This window comes from Sebastes umbrosus, chromosome 20 (genome assembly GCF_015220745.1).
Source record: "Sebastes umbrosus isolate fSebUmb1 chromosome 20, fSebUmb1.pri, whole genome shotgun sequence".
Lineage (NCBI taxonomy): Eukaryota > Metazoa > Chordata > Actinopteri > Perciformes > Sebastidae > Sebastes > Sebastes umbrosus.
Genome location: NC_051288.1, coordinates 11,731,600 through 11,751,026, shown reverse-complemented (window position 1 = coordinate 11,751,026; position 19,427 = coordinate 11,731,600). Strand labels below are relative to the sequence as shown.

The following is a 19,427-nucleotide window of genomic DNA, read 5'->3' as shown; positions in this document are numbered from 1 at the left end:
CCCCGGGGCAACAAGAGGCTGTTGGTTTACTATCTAAACCTAATGAGGCTGCGTTAGCATTCAGGAAACGGTAAAACGAGACGCAGCGAGGGCTCTTCCCATGTGGTCTCTTTGTACTACTCCAGTTTGTCCTCGGGCGCATTTTCACAAACACAATCAGATGTACTAAGGAGAGCTGGCATGAGGAATTAACGCTCCATTGCAGAGCAATTGAGTGCGTTTAAGAGGAGAAGGTGAGGGAAGAAAATCAAGTAATAAGTAGGTGCCCAAAAAAAAAAAATCCCACATTACATAAACCAAGCGTAGAAACACACCCTATACTTTACAAGCCATTTTTAACCGGGCGCAATTTTAGACAACCGCACTCAGCCGTTTTTATGACACTCTCCCGCTTAAATCAATTACGAGGAGCAGCACTGGCATTCAGACATCAGCAGTAATAACCCATGGGGCCGTGGGTCTCAGTGAGTGAGTGGCGATTAAGAAAAACCACACTGACTACAAGCTGCAAATGTGACCAAGGTCGGACTCACACAGTCAAATGGAGCATCCACTCAGAAACAAAGACTGAAAACCTCATTTAATGCTGAGGGATTTCTTTTTCAGGGGAAACTGCCGGTCGCTGCGAATTAGGATGACATGCCAGCCTATCTCTCTCTCTCTCTCTCTCTCTCTCTCTCTCTCTCTCTCTCTCTCTCTCTCTCTCTCTCTCTCTCTCGCTGCTCCCAATAACAACCATCCTGCTGTTTGCTTTGACAGACCTGCTCCTTTAATGAGGTTGAATGGGGCTTTTTCTTTAGGCAGGTCTAATTCTTTCAAAGGCGTCGTAGAGGCAACACCGCTTTATTACAGTTTTTCTCAATTGTTTACACACAAATACTGGTACTTGACACACAATGACCACAACATGTAACTCATGCACCAACCCCCTGAACCAGTTCTGCTAAACTACAAGCACAATTCCTGCTTTACACTCAAATTGCAGTTCTAAAACACACTTTTTTCAAAACACTACACACAATTCTCTGCATTTGGCACAATTTTCATGAAGAAAATCTCGTTTTCACAAGGAACACACTGTCATTCAAAATTCTAAAGTCAATTGCCCTACTATGCACACTGACTCATCACATGGGCAAACACCTGTCACACAGTGTTACAATTAGCAATCAGTTGATGCTTTTCATGGCTGGATTTGACATGCTAAGCGATATTTCCCCCGCTGCTTGGCCAGGGAAAACATTGCTTGTGATGTGGATGAGGTGCTGTGGCCAGACCGAAACAGAAGAGAGGATGCAGCATAGTTTTTTTTTACTGTAACTGTATACAGTAAATTCTTCTGTTGTTTTGTATGTAGACCACTGTATGTGCAACTTTGTGTTGGTTGGGATGTTCACTGTGTACATTGTTTTTGTGGGGAAAATAAAATATATTTGTTACCGTGTATTTGTGTATTCTGAGTATAAAAACAATATTCTAAAATATTTTACAACACACTTATGTATGTACTGTCTGTAGTAAGTGTAACACTGAACAAAAAAAGGCCTAAGTCATCATGATGAATGGAGAAGAAGTGTTTTCCATTCATCATAGTGTTTTACATTGAGCACATCAGTGTTCAACTGGTTCTTATAAATGTCTATTCATATGATGGTTTGTGTGTGTCATTTGAAAACAAAATACCATTTTGAGAAGAAATAACATTGTTTTGAATGTAAAGTTTAATTTTGCAGGAGAATTGAGGGGTTTTGCCCATTGTGTGTGTGTTTTTTGATTTGTGTGTAGAGTTCTGAGAGTATGAGGCATGCTTTCAGAAAATGTGTGTAAACAATCGAGAAAAACTGTAATACTGGTGTCACTGTCTGAGCTTATGCCTTCAGTCCTGTAGCTCTCCGTTTGTCTTTAGGAGCATCTATTGTGTCTCTGTGTTTACGTCTCAGCTGTCTATTACTGATGCATTCTCCCTCAGGGCACTTCATCTCTGCAGTGCTGCTTATGATTTAAAAAAAAAAGCATGATACATAACTGACACAATACATGTGTTATCAGCAATGTAGTTTTTTTTTTTATCCCAGTAGACTGAGAGTGGGCTGTTGTTTTTTTTTTTTCCAGCTGGACCCAGACAACACCGGTTTCATCGCTGTGGAGAACTTCACCAGCTTGGTGGAGCACCATGAGCTGCAGCTGGATCCGTCCAAACTGGACATGCTGTTAGCCCTGGTCCAGAGCAATGAAGAGGGACAGGTGTGCTACCAGGAGCTCATCGAGCTGGTGAGTGGGGAAACCAGACGCACGTATACGCGGTTACACATAGTAATGCAGGGGGGGGGAGTCGCTTGAGGCATTTCATGTCCCGCAGCACATTTCCACACACACACACACACACACACACACACTTTTCAGAAAGGTTACAGAATTGATTCAGACAGAGCCGGCGAGCTCCGCAGTGGCGAAAATTGACTCGACCATTCAGGTCGTTGTCCTGCAAAAGGAGGATCAATCTTTCCAGTTAATGTGTCGGTAAATCCAGGCACTTAACCTCACAAGCCGCGCACAACGCCCACACTAAGCTGCCAGAGCCACAGTATTAAAGCAACAAATTTCACTGATGTATCCAAACACAATTAATATATTACGTAGTGTAACAGCAGCAAGACGGATGCCGTGCCAGAATGTGTTTTATATACTGATTTGATGACTATTATATTCTCATAATTACAGTTTTTGTTGTTTGCCTCTGCTTTGAATCAGCCACGCTCTTTATTCTCTGCCTCCTCTTCATTCCCCCGCCTCCTCACCTATGCGTGTTTACAATTGTTTATTAGAAATTCATATATGGGAAAGGCTGAGCACGTAGAGGAGCACCTGCCTTCTGCTCCTGGCACCGTACAGGTCTAAGCACCAAGATTAATTCAACGCAATTCCTGGCATATTTTCACTCCCTTAAGCTCATTTCCCTCTCTCTCTCTCTCTCGCTTTCTCTCTCTGTTTATCTGTCTCTTTCTTTTTTTGATCTCTTTCTTTCCACTTGTGTTGTGCTGCTACCCCACGGTTTGTAATGAAGGCCACATGAGGCCACGCAATTTGGAGCAGGTCCCATTTCTGAAGTCAGAGAAATCAGTGTCGAGGTGCGGCCTTCTTTCTTGGAAATGTACAACTATCATCCTCCACCATTCTTTTTTTCTTTTTTTTTTTTATCCATCTCATTTCAGCAAATTCTCATCTTCACTCCTCCCTTCCTCAAGCCAATGTATTATTACCCTCCCCCCCACACCCGCACCCTCTTTTTGAACCTGCCTCCTTGAACCCTCAGATCTCATTTCCTCCTCTTTCATTCTACACTCGTGAGCATATGTTAGGTGAAGAAAAAAAAAAAAAAAACCTTCCTCGCCTCCGAAAGCATCGGGGAGACACTTTTAAAATTGCCCATCAGCCAAATGCAAATTGCCTTCGATTAGCCCAGCATTGGTAGTAGCAGGCAGTAATCTGAGGTAATTTTGAGAACGCCCAGCCTCACACAGATATCGACCCCCCAGGTCTGATTTTAAAGATTTGTCTGATAGTGAATGCTCACAGTCCATACCTACGCCGCTCTGTGCACGCATACGATTTGCATACATACAAACGCCTTCAAGCGTTTTATTATTAATTAAGCCACCCACTTCCTCTCTGTCTGTCTCACAACTCCCCACACACACACACTCTCTCTCAAACACAGACACACTCTCATTCATACACATGAGCACTGCCAGGACAGATTTGCTGACTAATTTAGAGGATATTCAAATGTTGATGTGAATCTGGCCCTCCCGTCGCGCCAGCATGTGATGCGTGAACTCCGCAGGTTTCTCTGGGATGAGCTCCAGGCCGCCAGTCGGAGAAGTGCCGCATGTAGCATGACATTTTCAACCAGGTCATCAACGAACACCTCCGGCCTTCTTTCTCTCCTCCCATCCTTTCTCGCTGCTGCTCTCTGACTTTTAAAATGTTCACCTAAGTCTCTCTAGTTTCCTCTTTTCCTTTAGTTCCTCTCTTAACTCTCTCAAGCCCGTATTCCCTGCTTTTTGTCGTACCCCTTCTCTTCCTCCCTCTCTAACTCCACTCACATCTCTGTATCTCAGGTAGATTTATAAGTAGCTCTCCGCAGTGTGTGACAGATGACAGTCGTGTTTTGATTTGGAAAGTTCAGCGCTGCCATTATATCATAGCCAGGGCCTGAAGTGTGGCGTCCGTATTGATTTGTGGTCCATCCTCGACGGAAGGTGGAACTCCCCTGCACCATATTCAAATGGACACGGCAAGTGTGTGTGTGTGTGTGTGCTCAGTCCGTGCCTCTTCGATGCCTTAAGCCCGGCACAAACTGTTGCGATTTCTCTCAGTTGTGCCTCTTAACGGGTGTGTTCAACATTTTTCTGATTTGTTGTTCTTCATTCTCTCAGTGGAGCCGTGAATCCACACTGCTTCTCTCGACCTCAGTGGGTGTAAATGTGTTTGAATCGCACCGTTAGGCAGCAGCTTCTCTGTTGTGTGTGCGCGCGTGTATGTGCGCGTGTGTAAGTACAAGACTGTCTCTGACATCGTTCATGTTCGACCCATCTTTCATGCAGGGCGATCTTAGCCAGAGGACTCCATCAGTTCAGCCAGAGGGGTGAATAAGTAACGCTCTGCTAAAACCTCTCTTGGGGAACTGTACACGCTCACACACACACACAAGCATGCACACTCACTCATACATATAAAAGTATAGGTCTGTATCTGACTACTAATCCACATCAGCACCAAAATCCCACACAGCAAGACGACCAGCGCACATTTTACACGCAGCGACACGTTTACGCTCAATTACACGCAGAGATGGTGGCGATGCAGGAGGCTGAGAGACACCGGAGGTGGCAAAGTTCACACATGGCGGGGCTTTTTTTTGGGGTGGACGATTCTGTGATAGACGAGCATCTGTTAATGAACGGAGGGTAAACCTGAAGTCAGATATATATTCCTGTGTGTGTAACTGCACGTATCGATTTCTTTTAAAGAGAGTCCACCGATGCTATCATGTGTCGGCTGCGTAATTGAAGAAGTGTGTCATTGTTTTCCTTCGGGTGGTAATTTGGTTAATGTTGGACGGAGAGCCAAAATGGCTGCCGTGGTTAATTACACGGGTAGAGGGTGTATTTTAGAGATTATGGCGGGAGGTGATTCTCTGTGTTCAGGGAGGTTTGGAGGAGTTAGACTGTTGCTTTGTGCCTCACTTTTACCAGTTTTTGCCCAAATGTTGCACATGTCCTGTTCCCTCAGGAGGTATAGTTAAATCAACGCTTACGCAATATGTTTTCAAATATTCTGCTTTATACTAGAAGAGTCTTTTTTTGTCACATTTGAAGCAGTGTTGTGAGAAAGAGAGCACTTACAGAGAGCAGAAATGACCTTCAGTTAGAGTCCCAGCTGGCGAGAAACACTCTATAGTTTGATATACAGTATTTTAAAGTTCTCAAGTCATTTGCAGTCGCATTAATGCCCACAGTGCATCTGTCTCCAGGGACGCTACCTATCAACATCACATCCCGCACCAAACTCCAGTCAAGGCTTTCTGTTTTAGATGGATTGCCGACTAAAAAGTGATGCACTCTGCTTAAGTGTCCTGGAGTGAAGGTTTGTTTTTTTTTTTCTCCCGACCCCCCTCGAGTTTTAGCACCGCAATGATTAAACCATGAAGCGAGGCTGTGGCCGCAAACTGCTAAGGGGAAGAAAAAAAAAAGGTGGACTCTCATTTTAAAAGGATTTGGGCAAGAAAGAACCTGAGTATCTGGGTCAGGGTAGAATCAGCGAGGCTGAGATCTGCAGTGATTTAGATTCGGCTGCGAGAATGTATGTGTCTCAGAGAGAGAGGGGGGATTTTGGTCTTCTGAATGACTCACAAATTAGTAAACGGGTATAGTGACACTGTTAGTCTGGTGGCGGTGAATCACTATGTGAGCTGGGTTAATTAGCGCAGCCTTCTAATATTCTAGTAACGATAAATGATTTATCGCGCGCGTGTCGACGAATGTGAGTGAAAGATGGCCACCACCATAAACAGAGCAAAATCAGAATGATTTATGGATTATGTTTTTTTAGCATCTGCAGGGTAGACGCCTGGCTGAATGGCCTTTAAACCACGTTTTTTTTTTTAAATTGTTATAACTAATTAGTGGGCTGCACGGTGGTGCAGTGGTTAGCACTGGCGCCTCACAGCTAGAGGGTTGCAGGTTCGAATCCGGCTTGGGACCCTTCTGTGTGGAGTTTGCATGTTCTCCCCGTGTTAGCGTGGGTTTTCTCCGGGTACTCCGGTTTCCTCCCACAGTCCAAAGACATGCAGGTTAGGTTAATTGTGGACTCTAAATTGCCCGTAGGTGTGAATGTGAGCATGAATGGTTGTCTGTCTATATGTGTCAGCCCTGCGATGGACTGGCGACCTGTCCAGGGTGTACCCTGCCTTCGCCCAATGTCGGCTGGGATCGGCTCCAGCCCCCCCGCGACCCCTAACGGGATAAGCGGTTGCAGATGGATGGATGGATAACTAATTAGTATTGAGCTGTGAGGTATTGACCATGTGGTGTGGCTAATTAATCCATCAAGGACAATTGACTTAAAGCTGAGAGCAGCATGTACAGTAGGCAACATGCAGCTACCAAGAGGAGGAGGATGGACCCTTGCTGTTTGACACACACACACACACACACACTGCTGTCAGTTTGGCCCATTCAGCCATCCCTAAAGGGGAATACTATCTTTATCTTTGTGCTCTTTGCCTCAGCATCAATTATTCCCTGGCAGCGGTTGCCTCGTCAGGAAACTTCCACCGCTACCCGATGCACGAGTCAGAGGTCTCCCCCCCCTCCCCTCCAACGTTTTATGCGATGACATGTGATTTCCAGTGCTCTGTCACTCCTCTCGGTGCGTTTATATATCTCATGTTTCTGGATGCTCATGTGTTTCCTTATTGTCTGTTCGCCGTCTCCCTCTCCCGTCGTCACTTCAAAAGGCTGCTAATGCTCACTTTAGAGGCGGCGGCGGTCCTGCGTGTCAGAGAAGGCGAAGCGGAGTGATAGCTCTGCTTAGCCGCGTCTCCTGGGAACACATTTACACAGAGGCGGCGGCATGAATGGGAGAGAACACAGCGGCGAAGGTGTAGAGGCGGCAGGTGCTGTCACCGAGCCAAACGCAGATGAGATAAACTCCCGAGACTTTATTTAGAGAAGAAAGCCAACAGAGGAAGAAAACATAATTATATTAACATCCCTTTAACCTCTCTCTATTCCACCTATAAACACACTTTTATTCATTGTGAATTATTTAAAAGAGAATGAGAAAGGAGTATCTCTCACCTTCACTGTCCATTGGTCGAGCTCACCCAGGCAGGCAACTCTTCCCGTCTTAATTTCTCCCTCTCTGCCTTCTAATGTCCCTCCTCTCCTCTTCTTCTGCTTTCACTGCCTGCCTCAAGTATAGTATAATTGCATTTTCCGGGCCTTATTTCCATACTAAATATGCATCCCTCCATCTGCAGAGGGAGAGCCAGCAGCCCAGCTCGACATCGTTCTGGTTATCGCCGTGCAACAGGCCCTCACACCCTCACTCTACTGTACAACCACCAGTGTTATAATTACCCACTGTTAGGGTAGTTACCAAATCCTGCTCTGCTAACTTCCAAAAGGGATTAACACTTTTTTTTTAACTCCTGTTTTTTCCTGAGTGATTTCTTGAAAAAGGAAAAAAAAAAAAAAAAGGCAGCTGCTCCATCTGTTTCTTCATTATTTACTCATTTTATTTACAGCCTTTGTCCTCCAGTATATTTAGCTCATTAGCTTTTATATATATTGACCAGCAGTTTCTTTCACCATGATCCCCTGTTGTGTCTACATATAATGAGCCTAGACAAGCAACAGGACCTGGCTAATGAATTGTGTACTTTAATAGCCGGGTGCACTTCCTACACGCCCCCTCTGGAGGTTTCATTACACTTCATATGAAGCTGCCATGTTGTCTCCGGTTGCTATTATTAGAGACCTACACATAAGGTCTGCTGCTGTAGATTTATACCGTTAACAGTTGCAGCTGCGGCCCCCTTTCTCCTCCTCCACTGCTTTCCCTGGAAACTCATTTTCATTAAGTGTCCCATCACATTATAGCACATATTTTGATTTAGAGATAATTGCATAGTCAGCCAGTCGTCCTCAAAGGAGCTGTATTGTTTTAGCTACACGGGAGACTTCAGGCATCTGGCAGATCTTACCTGGGAAGCTTGTTTTTCTATAAGGAAATGCAGACGTTAACTCTAAAGGATCCCCGCTGTGGGTAGCTGGTCAGACAGTATTTTCAGCGGGCGGAAAGGAAACTCTCTGTGTTGTTATCCGGACAGTCCTCTGCCTCGGCTGTCAAAATAGTGGCATTAGGATAGTTTTCATCCTAAGCCTCTATTAAAGAACGTATCAAGAGTTTGGTCCCGCTGGCCTGCAGGCTGCTGCAGAGCTCCTGCTCACTAAGCAAAAACCTGGAGTCTGTGATAACACCAATACATGCACACACACGCTTTCTCTCTTTCCGCGGAGTAGTTCCTCTCAACAAAGATTTGCTTTTCAAGGGCAAAATCACTCCGAACAGCCCATTTGTTATGATGTCTGAGCTGCAATCAACCCTGCCGGCTTACATTCTGTCTAAATCAAAAACCCCCTTATACATTATTTAAGTTGCTTATTAGCCATGAATATTCAGCTAGAGAGATGACAGAACGGCATCTCTCGTGGCGAAAAAGAAACAGTTGTTTATACGTGTAACATGGCTTTGATATTAATATTTGAATTGCTGTTGAGATATATGAAGAAAAAGACGCTTTATTTCTAACGCCAGATGAATAAAATTGACACTCATTGCAGATTTATTAAACGCTGAGCTCTGTTTTTACCTCCTTCTTTCTGCATTAATTATTGTAAAATATTCAGCTGACAGTTTAGTGGCAATCTACTCTTATTTATTCTCTGCTCTCAGTGTTTCTATCTTTAATCTCTGTGTCACATGAAAATAATTGCGCAGTTGCTGATTAATCATTTTGTGCGAGAAACTGTTCTCGTACACTCTCACGATAATGGATACTTGAAACCTTGAATTCATACACACACAAATTCATTTTAAAAGTACATGCATTGAATGCAGCAACGTGCAAGACGTGCAAAGAAAATAAGTGCAATTTCTTTCCCCTGACTATTTCATCATAAATGTAGAACTTACTTAAACCGCCATGCTATCCCTTGTGAAATCCGTACTTTATGAACGTTGGCTCCCCATCTAGGATGATTAGTCACACTGATGAGCTTCCCCCTCAGTTTATATGGAAAGACGCCGTCCCCCTTTACTGATGTTTGATCCACTTAGCGTGAAGAAAGTTTAATTGCTAAGATGAAAAATCCAGCAGCAGGCGATGATGAGATCTGTTCGTCCTGGTGAGGTGTCCTCCAGCTGCTGACTGTAATGCTCATAAAACAACTCGAGACAAGTTTATTGCAAAAAAAAAAAAGACATTAAATCATCAAGTAGCAAAAACAAACACAGAAAAAGAGCTGTTTTGTGATTCCTTAAAGTCACAATGAAGTAGTCTCAGCTGAAAAAAAAAATGTGGCATCTATTCTTCAATGTGTTTTTTGGGAAATATGCTTATTTGCTCTCTTGCTGGGAGATAGGTGAGAAGATTGATACAACATCTCATATCTGTCTAACTTAGCTTAGCATAAAGACTGGAAACAGGTAGCCCGGCTCTGTCCAAAAGACACAAATCCGCCCACCAGCACCTTTAAAGCTCATTAATTAACACATTATATCTTGTTTGTTTAATCTGTACAAAAAACGAAGCGTAAAAACAACAAGTTGTGATTTTACGGAGGATTATACGCCAATTATGTGACTATTTTTTGGCCTAGAACCGCAACCTCACGGTGATGTCAAGACTTCCGGAGATTGAATGTGATTTAACATGTTAGTTCGTGAGCTTTAGAGGTGCTGGTAGGCAGATTTATTATCTATTTTGGACAGAGCCAGGTTAGCGTTTTCCCCCCATATCCAGTCTTTATGTTGAGATAAATTAAGCGACTGCTGGTGGTACTGTATCTCCATATTTAGCATACAGATATGAAAATGGTATCGATCTTCTCATCTAACTCTCAGCAAGAAAGCGAATAAGCACATTTTCCTAAAATGTCAAACTATTCCTTTAAAGAAAGTGAAAATGTGTCTTGGTATAAGTAAACAGATCTGTCTAATTTTCTTTCAAATCCAAGCCCACAAGACATTGCACTGAGCTCTTAAGAGTAATACAAGCATGTTTTTTCACCTTTTTCCTCAGATGAGCAGTAAGCGCTCCAGCAGTTTCCGACGGGCCATCGCCAATGGCCGCCGCACGCTGCAGAGGGAGATCCTGCTGGACGAGACGGGGCTGGGTCTGTACAAGCGCTTTGTTCGCTATGTGGCCTACGAGATCCTGCCCTGCGAGACGGACCGACGCTGGTACTTCCACCAGAACCGCCTGTGTCCCCCGCCTGTCTTCATCGCCATCGTCACCATCGTACAGGTGAGATTCAGGAGGCGACGTCATCGACTTGAAGTGAATATAAAACTGATTGATCCCACTAATTCAAATGCTCCTAAAAACATGTGCCACTAACTCACAACCCCCCCCTGACTTTAGACCGTTCTGTCGGCTCAGTCGTTCGCTTCAGACCCCCTGAAAAGATTTTCTGCCTTTGATCACACGCTTTTACTGTGAGCTTGATATTAGCTGGTAACCCATTTGGGAGTCGGGGGGGGGCTTAGTGGGTGCATTTAATGCCATTGCTCCAAGCTGAAACCCTCACTCAGCCTGCATGCAGGGATTTTTTTTTTTTTTTCAGACACTGATTTTGAAACTTAGAAACCAGGTCAGTAAGCACCCAGGCCACCGCAGTGGCACTAAATAACCTATTATGTTCATTTGGGGGAAAAAAGAAAACCTCTAACACCCTCACAGACCACTGTTGAATGGCTGAGGATTAAGCTGCAGAAATAACCTACAGCCTTTTTCACAAAACTTCATAATTTCCCCTGAAATCATCATAATTCAGAGGAAAGAAAGCCAAGTGCTCTTATAATGCCTCCAAATGGCACTGAATGGTCTGTAATGACAATGAGGATGTGATAATAACGGTTCACGTTCATTTTAATTCACAGAGACAATGAGTCATTATTCTATGAAAAGAAATTAATGGAATTGAACCAGATGTGCCGAGGGTTTTTTTTTTTTCTTCTGCGGGCAGTAATTGTCTCCACAAGCCTAATAAGCATCAGCTGAGGAATACAGAAAGAGAAGAAAACGTCACGTGGCTCTCATAAAGCACAATGGGTTTTGTTTTGCACCTTTGTAGGGCAGCAGTCTGCAGAGAGAGCGTGTAATGGGTATGTCAGCAAGAACTGACAGTTTGGTGTCATTTGTGTGTCTGCTGCAGATTATCGTGTTCATGTGCTACGGCATCATGCTAAACAAGTGGGTACTGCAGACCTATCAGCCCGACTTCATGAAGAGCCCTCTGGTCTACCATCCAGGCCACCGCGCACAAGTGTGGCGCTTCTTCAGCTATATGTTCATGCACGTTGGGTACGTTCACGAAAACTCCACTTAACCTCATGTTAATGTCTGCAGGACTGGTTCACTTTTATATCTTATGCTGTCATTTGAATTTCTTTCTGTGCTCTCTCCACAGTTTGGAGCAGCTGGGGTTCAACGCTTTACTGCAGCTGATGATTGGCGTTCCTTTGGAGATGGTCCACGGCATCTTACGAATAAGTCTGCTTTACATGGCGGGAGTGCTGGCCGGTGAGTGTCTTTCTAAAATAAGTGTATTATTATGTTAACTAGTGGTTCCTAAAGTGAGTGCCTCAAGACAGGGCCAAAGGTGCCGCAAGATTTGTTCATTTCCATTTCTTTACTGTACATTTTTAATGACGTTTCACCACATAAGAAAAATGAGCCGACATTTAAATTAAACACAAATACACAGTTTTACATTACGTTTGCCAGCATATAAAAATGGAAGACATTAAAAATAATAATGCTGCAGCTAAGATTGATGACATGACGGCTCAAATTTTGAACAAAACAAAAGAAATACACTTGAAATTATCAACATTGTTTATATATATATATATGTATATATATATATATGCAAATCTGCACAGCCACATACTGTAGAATAAAACTGCTGACGTCTTTTATTCCGACTAATCATGATTAGGCTGTTTTGTTAGTTAAGATACAGTCCTATAACCGCTATTAATGGGGTCATTTTTAGCTGAAAAGTGTGTACATGTGTTGTGTGGGTGGACATGTGTTGGGGGAACCACTGGTGTAAACTATGCAGTGATGTAGCACATAGTTTAGATATTGTTAGCAAATGTTCTGACAGTTTTAGATCATCTGCGGTGTTATATGGACAGTGCTTTCCCTTTTTAAAATGATGACATAAAAAAGCAAAGACTGTTTATTCTCTGTTCTGCAGTGTGTGTGTTTGTACTGACCTAGCTTGTTTTGTTTCATTATTGTTTGTAAGTCTACTACTCAGAAGAATGCTTTGATTTTTGTTTTGCTGGTACCTTCATCATTTATCAACTTAAAGGGTAACTTCTGTATTTTTTCAACCTGGACTCTATTTTCCCATGTTTTTATGTCTAACTGACTAATGGGGACAACAATTTTTGAAACTGGTCCAGTATTGAGGGAGTAAGCTTTCAATGGCAGCCGCTAAACGGGCTATAATGTAATCGCTCGGGGCAACTCCTCACTATCGATGTACGTCCTCTTAAAGTGCTCAGATTGTTACTGACAACATTATGGAGAGGTCCCTACACAGAAATAAAACAACACAACGGTGGAAATGTGAGTGAGAGTGGAGAGAGGATTGCCACTGGACACCGGTGTTGTCAGAGTTTGTTGTGTTTGGAGTACAGAAAGTGTAGCTTAGTGTTATCTAAAAGATTTTCAATGTCACTGCTAAGTATTTTGCTGATTTCGACAATGTGGATGTGACGCGAGATTTCCGAACGAGATTTCCCCGAGCGAGACACAAAATAACAAACAGACTGGATCAATTGAAAGGTAAGAAAAAACTTTATTTCTCTGTAGGGTCCTTTCTATAATGTTGTCAGACACTTATAATAAGAATCTGAGCCTGTCAGCGGCAAAAACAAGCACTTTTAGTGGACGTACATTGACCTTGTGAGTTTCCCCGAGCAATAACAGGTTGAAAAATACCAAAGTTACCCTTTAAAAGTCTTGTATTGGACTCTATATTTGCTTTGTAAAAACCAACAGTTATATTTAGCATCGAATGCACCTCCAGTGAGGCTGAATTTGTTAGCATCCTGTCATCAAGCCGACATCCATGAGTGGCCTGTTTGATAGTTTTGATAATAAACGCGACCCGGCTGGAGGCCGAGGACCTTTGGTAAAAAACGGTCACCAAACTGAACGCAGCGGAGTGACTCACGTTGCCCAGAGGTCGGGCTTCAGCACAAGTCTTTGTTGACAAGAAACCTCATTAACTTTCATCCTCCTCCAAGCCAGTTAGGAGATTGGAAGTTTTTAAATCTGTACTGATTGCTGGATGTGGTTTCTCACTGCAGTTTTTTGCTGTTAATGCGCATTTTCAGAAGTCATATCAACACAGCTGCATAAACCTCTTTCCCCCTTTCATCTTCACTGGGAACAAATTCTGTCTTGGATCTCCCAAATCTCTTGCTAACCATTATTTGATTACTGTCGAGAGCAATAACCTCATTCATGTTGATTTATATTGGTTCATTTTCAGTAACGGGATTTTTAGGCTTTCTTTTGTATGTGACCAAAAGTCCAAATTCTTTATTTCACCTTTTCATGTCCTCTCTCTGCACGTACAGCATTACAATTGAGTTAAAGTTGCTCAAAAACTGTGTAAAAGTCAAACCCCTCACTCCCTAATACACTCACATGCACACACACTAACACTCATGAATTATTGTAGCTTTGATTTATTTTAGCAATGATGACAGAGAGAGAGAGAAAGCAAGTGAGCATGGGACTTAGAGGAGAAAAAAAGTGGGAGAGTGATGCAGGGTTTCTCTCGGGGGATTTAGCCAAAGTGCAGTTTGAGATGCTGTTTGGAGATTTAAGCTGCAGCCTGAAATCAAAAAGGAGGAGAAAGCCGCGAGGAGATGGTGATAGTTCTGCCCCCAGAGCCCGCCGTTGAACTGCATTCATTCGAATTTCTATGCTCGAGTTACACAGCCGTGATCAAAAATTAAATTTGTGTAGTACTGTAGTGTAGTAGTGTGTAACTGTCTGGAATTAGATTTTTTTTTTTTCTGCATTTAACTTTTAACACAATATAATAAATGAATTCCTCCTAAACAGTGAGGAAGAGCTGAGCTGCCTCACGGTCACAAGATGATGAACGACTTTAAGCAGCATAATGATTTCACCTTCTGATTCGGGTTGATGGAGTGGAGATGGGGAGCTGTGCTGGCACAAATGTTGTGATCTATTGGAAACTAGTCCATTAGAAAGCAGGTGGGGAAGTGCACCTGGACTCTTTGTAATGTGTCATTCTGGGTGTTTGGAGTTTAAGAGTGGGGGTTAATGACCTTTCAGTGGCCAGTTGGTGTGGTGAGGATGGCATTGTTGCATGGAGAGATTTTTCATTTTATGCAAGTCAACATAATGAATTAGCAATCCTTCAAATTGGCTTTTATATCAATTATTTTTTATTTTAAAGGGATAGTTCAGGTGTTTTGAAGTGGGGTTGTATGAGGTACTTATCCATAGTTAGTGTATCACCTACAGTAGATGTCGGTCGGCACGCCCTCAGTTTGGAGTTACCGCACAGAACCAAAGCAATGTACTGCTGTGGACGGGGAGAGCAGCAAAACGTATTTTAGCCACCTAAAAAAAATCGATATCAGTTTAAGTGTACGCTATATTTAGAATATTTTTGCCGGTTTACCTTGTTGTCAGACAGCTATACAGTCTGTATGTTTCCGATGAAGCCGTTATCTATGCTCTCATCAAAGCAACCAGACTCCATTGGAAAAAAAACAGTAATTTTACCTTGCAGAACACTGGGGTTGCTGGCCTACAGCTGCCTCAATCTGTTAGTTTGTTTGTGTTATTGTGTGACTTTGGTTAGTTTGGATTTACCGATGTCACACACAAGAGGCAACGGTAGACCAGCAACCCCTGTGTTCTGCGAGGTAAAATTACAGATTTTTTCGATGGAGTCTGGTGGCTTTGGTGAGATCATAGATGGATACAACGGCTTCAGTTCAGCGTTGGAAAGGGCTGTCTGACGGCAAGGTAAACCGGTGAAAGTATTCTAAATATAGCGTACACTTCAACTGATATCGATTTTTTTTTTAGGTGGCTATAATATGTTTTGCTGCCGGCCCCGTCCACAGCAGTACACTGCTTTGCTTCTGTGCAGTAACTCCTGTCTGCTTCTCCAAACACGGAGCGTGTTGACCGCCATCTACTGACTATGGATAAGAACCTCTTACAACCCCACTTCAATACAACCAAAGTACCCCTTTAAGGTACATTTTGCATCATATTAGGTTAGGTTAAGCGGTCGTTTCTTTGCAGAATGTCTGAGAAATAAATGTCTAGAAAGATCTAAAAGGCCATGAATTGAAATGACAACAGAGGACACATAACAAATGTGTACAAGCTCCAAACAAATGATTATTAGAGGCCTTGTTTGACATTTACAAATTGAAAGGATATGAGTCACTCTTCCTTTATCTTTAACCTTGTTTGATGTTGAAGTTGAACAAACTTTATAGCCACGCTGGCTACCTGACTCTATGTTAGGTAGATAGATGTAGATATATGAACTATAGGATCCATGTATTTTGTTCATGTACCTCCTTAAATCCTCCTTTCACTGATCTAATATGTGTGTGCAGACTGTGTTTCTATAGTGTTTCACTGCCTTGCATTTTCCCTCAGTCTTTGTAAACCCATGATTGCTTGTGGATGTTAGAAATTGCCCAGTGCTTTAGATTACTCAGTGAAATTTTTTTCCGCATTTTGTTGCCCATGGCTGCCTCATGTTTATATTCATGCAGTCTTATTCTAGCTCATGAGTTCAATGATGTCGGCTGTTGCTATCAGCTCCTGTGCGCATGTTGCTTGTTATTTTTTTGTAGGGCAGCGGAGCTTTCAGGTTACAGCTGCACACGGTGGGTGCATTTATGGAGCAACGTGCTGCAGGTATTATGCTTTTATGCGTGTGCCTTAACACACCGCAAGAATTTTTGCACCGCGGGGCTTGCTTTCATAGCCAAAAAGAAAGATTTCCCTTTTTGAAGATGCATCAAATACTGTGAAAATCCTTCTCACAGATATACTATATATCTCACACGCATGAATACGCATCTCTGCAGTCATTCTGTGGGAAATAATGAATATTGCAATTTGAAAAAGAAAAGATAAATGAGTTTCACAAAGGACAAAGTTTTAATCTGTGTAGGTCAGATGGCGTTATGTACGCATCTGTAAACCTTGGATATTGCTCTGGTCCTGTACTGTAGCGAAAATAAAGTATGACATTGCACATTTCGTCCTTGGAAGTGTGCTGACAAAAGGAGCGATTCTGTAATTATTTTCTGACAGTGCTGTTCAGACCTCGCCTCTTGTCCTCTCTCGCTTTGCTCTGCTGCACTAACAACAGATGAAGAGCTCCGCGTGTTTCGAAACACACGATTTCTGACGTGATGAATGTAAAATGTCGAGTCGTGTTCAACGTTTCAGTCCAGCTTCACATTGAAGAAGCTTTTTTTTTCTTCTCCCATCTACTGTCTTTTTTTCCCATCCTTTCTCCTCTGGATCTCTCCTTCCCTCGGGCCAACAGCTCCTTCAGCTTCTTCGTGAGCTTCAGGACATCAACAGGTGCCAGAATGCCGTGTTTTTTTTCCTCGTAGCCCCGTGTGAGCCCCGGGCTGTCTGCCTCCTCTAACACCTTACATTTGAGACAATCCAAATCCCCTAGCAGCCTCTCATCACTAGCAAGCTGTCTCACCAGGTCCCGCTCAGCTCAAGGTTTTAGTGTTGACATACTATATTATGATTTCTTTTTCTGCTCTTTGTTTTGTCACATTGAAGATCGCAGAATTGACTTTGACAGGCAGCAAAGACCTGCAGTAAAAGTTTCTCTTTGAAACATCAGATTTTTTGCTGAAATATCAACAAATTCTAGTGGAAACGGAGTGTGTTGCTTTCTCATCTAAAGCTTGTGGTTGTAAAGAAAAAGTTGTGTGTGTGTGTGACCCTTATTTAGAGAAAGCAAAAGTGTGTGTCATGTGTCCTGGTTGTCGCATGTCATCCAACTCTCTTTTCTGTTTGCTGTTGCAGAAAAATAATCTTGTTTAAAAAAAAATATCTTAATTGGATTTGTTACGGTTTATTTATTTATTTCTGTTTATTTTAATGGGGACAGCAACATACGCATAGAAATATTCACTGAGCAGAACAATGCCACAAATCACAGCATTTAATTTGCAATGCTTGTTCCCAGATGGGCTTTTACAAAAACGAATGCATACGTAGTGCAATAAAAAGCACAATAAAAATGCAATGAAATACATATGCAAATAGGAAATAAGGATGGTAATAAAAGTGCCATAAAGGAATACAATATTTGAAGGAAAGACACTTAATCACCCCTGACTACATGCCTGATTCTTCTATCTTATGTGAGAGATTGTTTCAACTTAGATTTTAAATGATTCGAATTGTGAAGCTTTTCTCTGTGTCCAGTAGGACTGTGGTTGTTCTGGGCAGCTTCCAGGTGTGAATGTGAAAGTGTGTGAGTGGAAGTGAAATGTAAGTTGTAGCCCCTTCATGCTTCACACACATAGAACATACACCGATCAGCCATAACATTAAGACCACTGACAGGTGAAGAGAATAACATTGATTATCTCATTACAATGGAACATGGCAGTGGGGGGGGATATATTAGACAGCACGTGAACATTTTGAACTTTGTGTTGGAAGCAGAAAAAATGAACAAGCGTAAGGATGTGAGCGACTTTGACAAGGGCAAAATTGTGATGGCTAAACGACTGGGTCAGAGCATCTCCAGAACTGCAGCTCTTGTGGGATGTTCCCGGTCTGCAGTGGTCAGGACCTACCAGAAGTGGTCCAAGAAAGGAAAACCGGTAAACCGTGAGGGTTGGCCCGTGTTGTCCGATCCAATAGAAGAGCTACTGTAGCTCAGATTTCTGAAAAAGTTAACGTTGGTTCCGATAGGAAGGTGTCAGAACACAGTGCATCGCAGTTTGTTGCATATGTTGCTGCGTAGCCGCAGACCGGTCAAGGTGCCCATGCTGTCCTAATGTTATGGCTGATCAGTGTATACAAGTATTTAAATTAGAATGAAATGAAATAAAATAAAACAATGTATTCAGTTACTTATATACAAATCCTTAAATATAACACATGCAACAATTGTGTTTATATACATGTTTTATGTTTTTTTTTATTTTTGCAAGAGGAGATTACTTATGTACAGGAGCTTTCCGTTATTTTCCTCAGCTTGGAATTCTGGAGCCAAAAAGTTTTCTGTACCACTTCTTCTTCTTTTTTTTTGCTGATCTGGCTCTTGAGATCTTCCAACCGGGACTTCAGCGAACTCTCCGTCTTCTCCCACTCCTGCTCTTTTTCCCCCAGACTCTGCTGGAGGACCTCTGCGACCCAGAGGAGGGAGGACTTGTCCTCTTGCCACTTGATGCGCAGACTCTCCAGTCGCTGCTCAGCCGTCTTCAGAGCAGCTATGAGGGTGTTGTTCTCCTGCCACATAGAAAGCATTGCATTTCTCCATCTCTTCCAGCAGGGAGGTTTTTTTCCTGCTGCCACTGGAGACGGTCACTCTCTAGCTGGTCTTTGACGTTCTTCAGAGCGTACGTGACCTTGATCTTCTCTTTTTCCTGCATCTCTGTCACTTGTCCCGCCACTGGAGACGTTTCTTATCAGCCTCTTTCAGTGCAGCCATGAGGTTATTATTCTCATGCTTTTGGTTGTCCAGCTGCTCAAAGTCATCATGAGCTTTTGTGCTGATATCTATCAGCTGCGATGTCAGAGTCTCGAAATCCCACTGTGAAGAGTGGACTTGAGTCTGAGCCTCATCCAGTCTGGATTTCAGGCTACAGATCTCCCTCTGCATCCGCTCTCTCTCCTGGCTCCACAGGTTGTTGACGTCCTCAAACCCACACCTTATTTGTCGTTCCATGCAACTAAGGTAGAATTTAAATGATGGATCAACCTCCATATCTTCCAGCTTTGTCTTCAGCTGGACCTCCATGTTTTTTCTCCTCTGTCGTCTTTGCTTTCTCTGTGC

The 19,427-nt window shown here is 42.9% G+C and overlaps 1 protein-coding gene across 5 annotated transcripts in view; it reads left to right on the top strand.

Moving 5' to 3' along the window:
* Nucleotides 1-19,427, top strand: part of rhbdl1 (rhomboid, veinlet-like 1 (Drosophila)) — a 63,545-nt gene that overhangs the window by 24,835 nt on the left and 19,283 nt on the right. For all 5 annotated transcript variants that reach the window (XM_037756084.1, XM_037756088.1, XM_037756086.1 and 2 more), the window contains 4 exons: nt 2,113-2,271; nt 10,373-10,597; nt 11,508-11,656; nt 11,763-11,875. In XM_037756084.1, the coding sequence (XP_037612012.1) occupies nt 2,113-2,271; nt 10,373-10,597; nt 11,508-11,656; nt 11,763-11,875 (646 nt within the window). The remainder of the gene's footprint in view (nt 1-2,112; nt 2,272-10,372; nt 10,598-11,507; nt 11,657-11,762; nt 11,876-19,427) is intronic.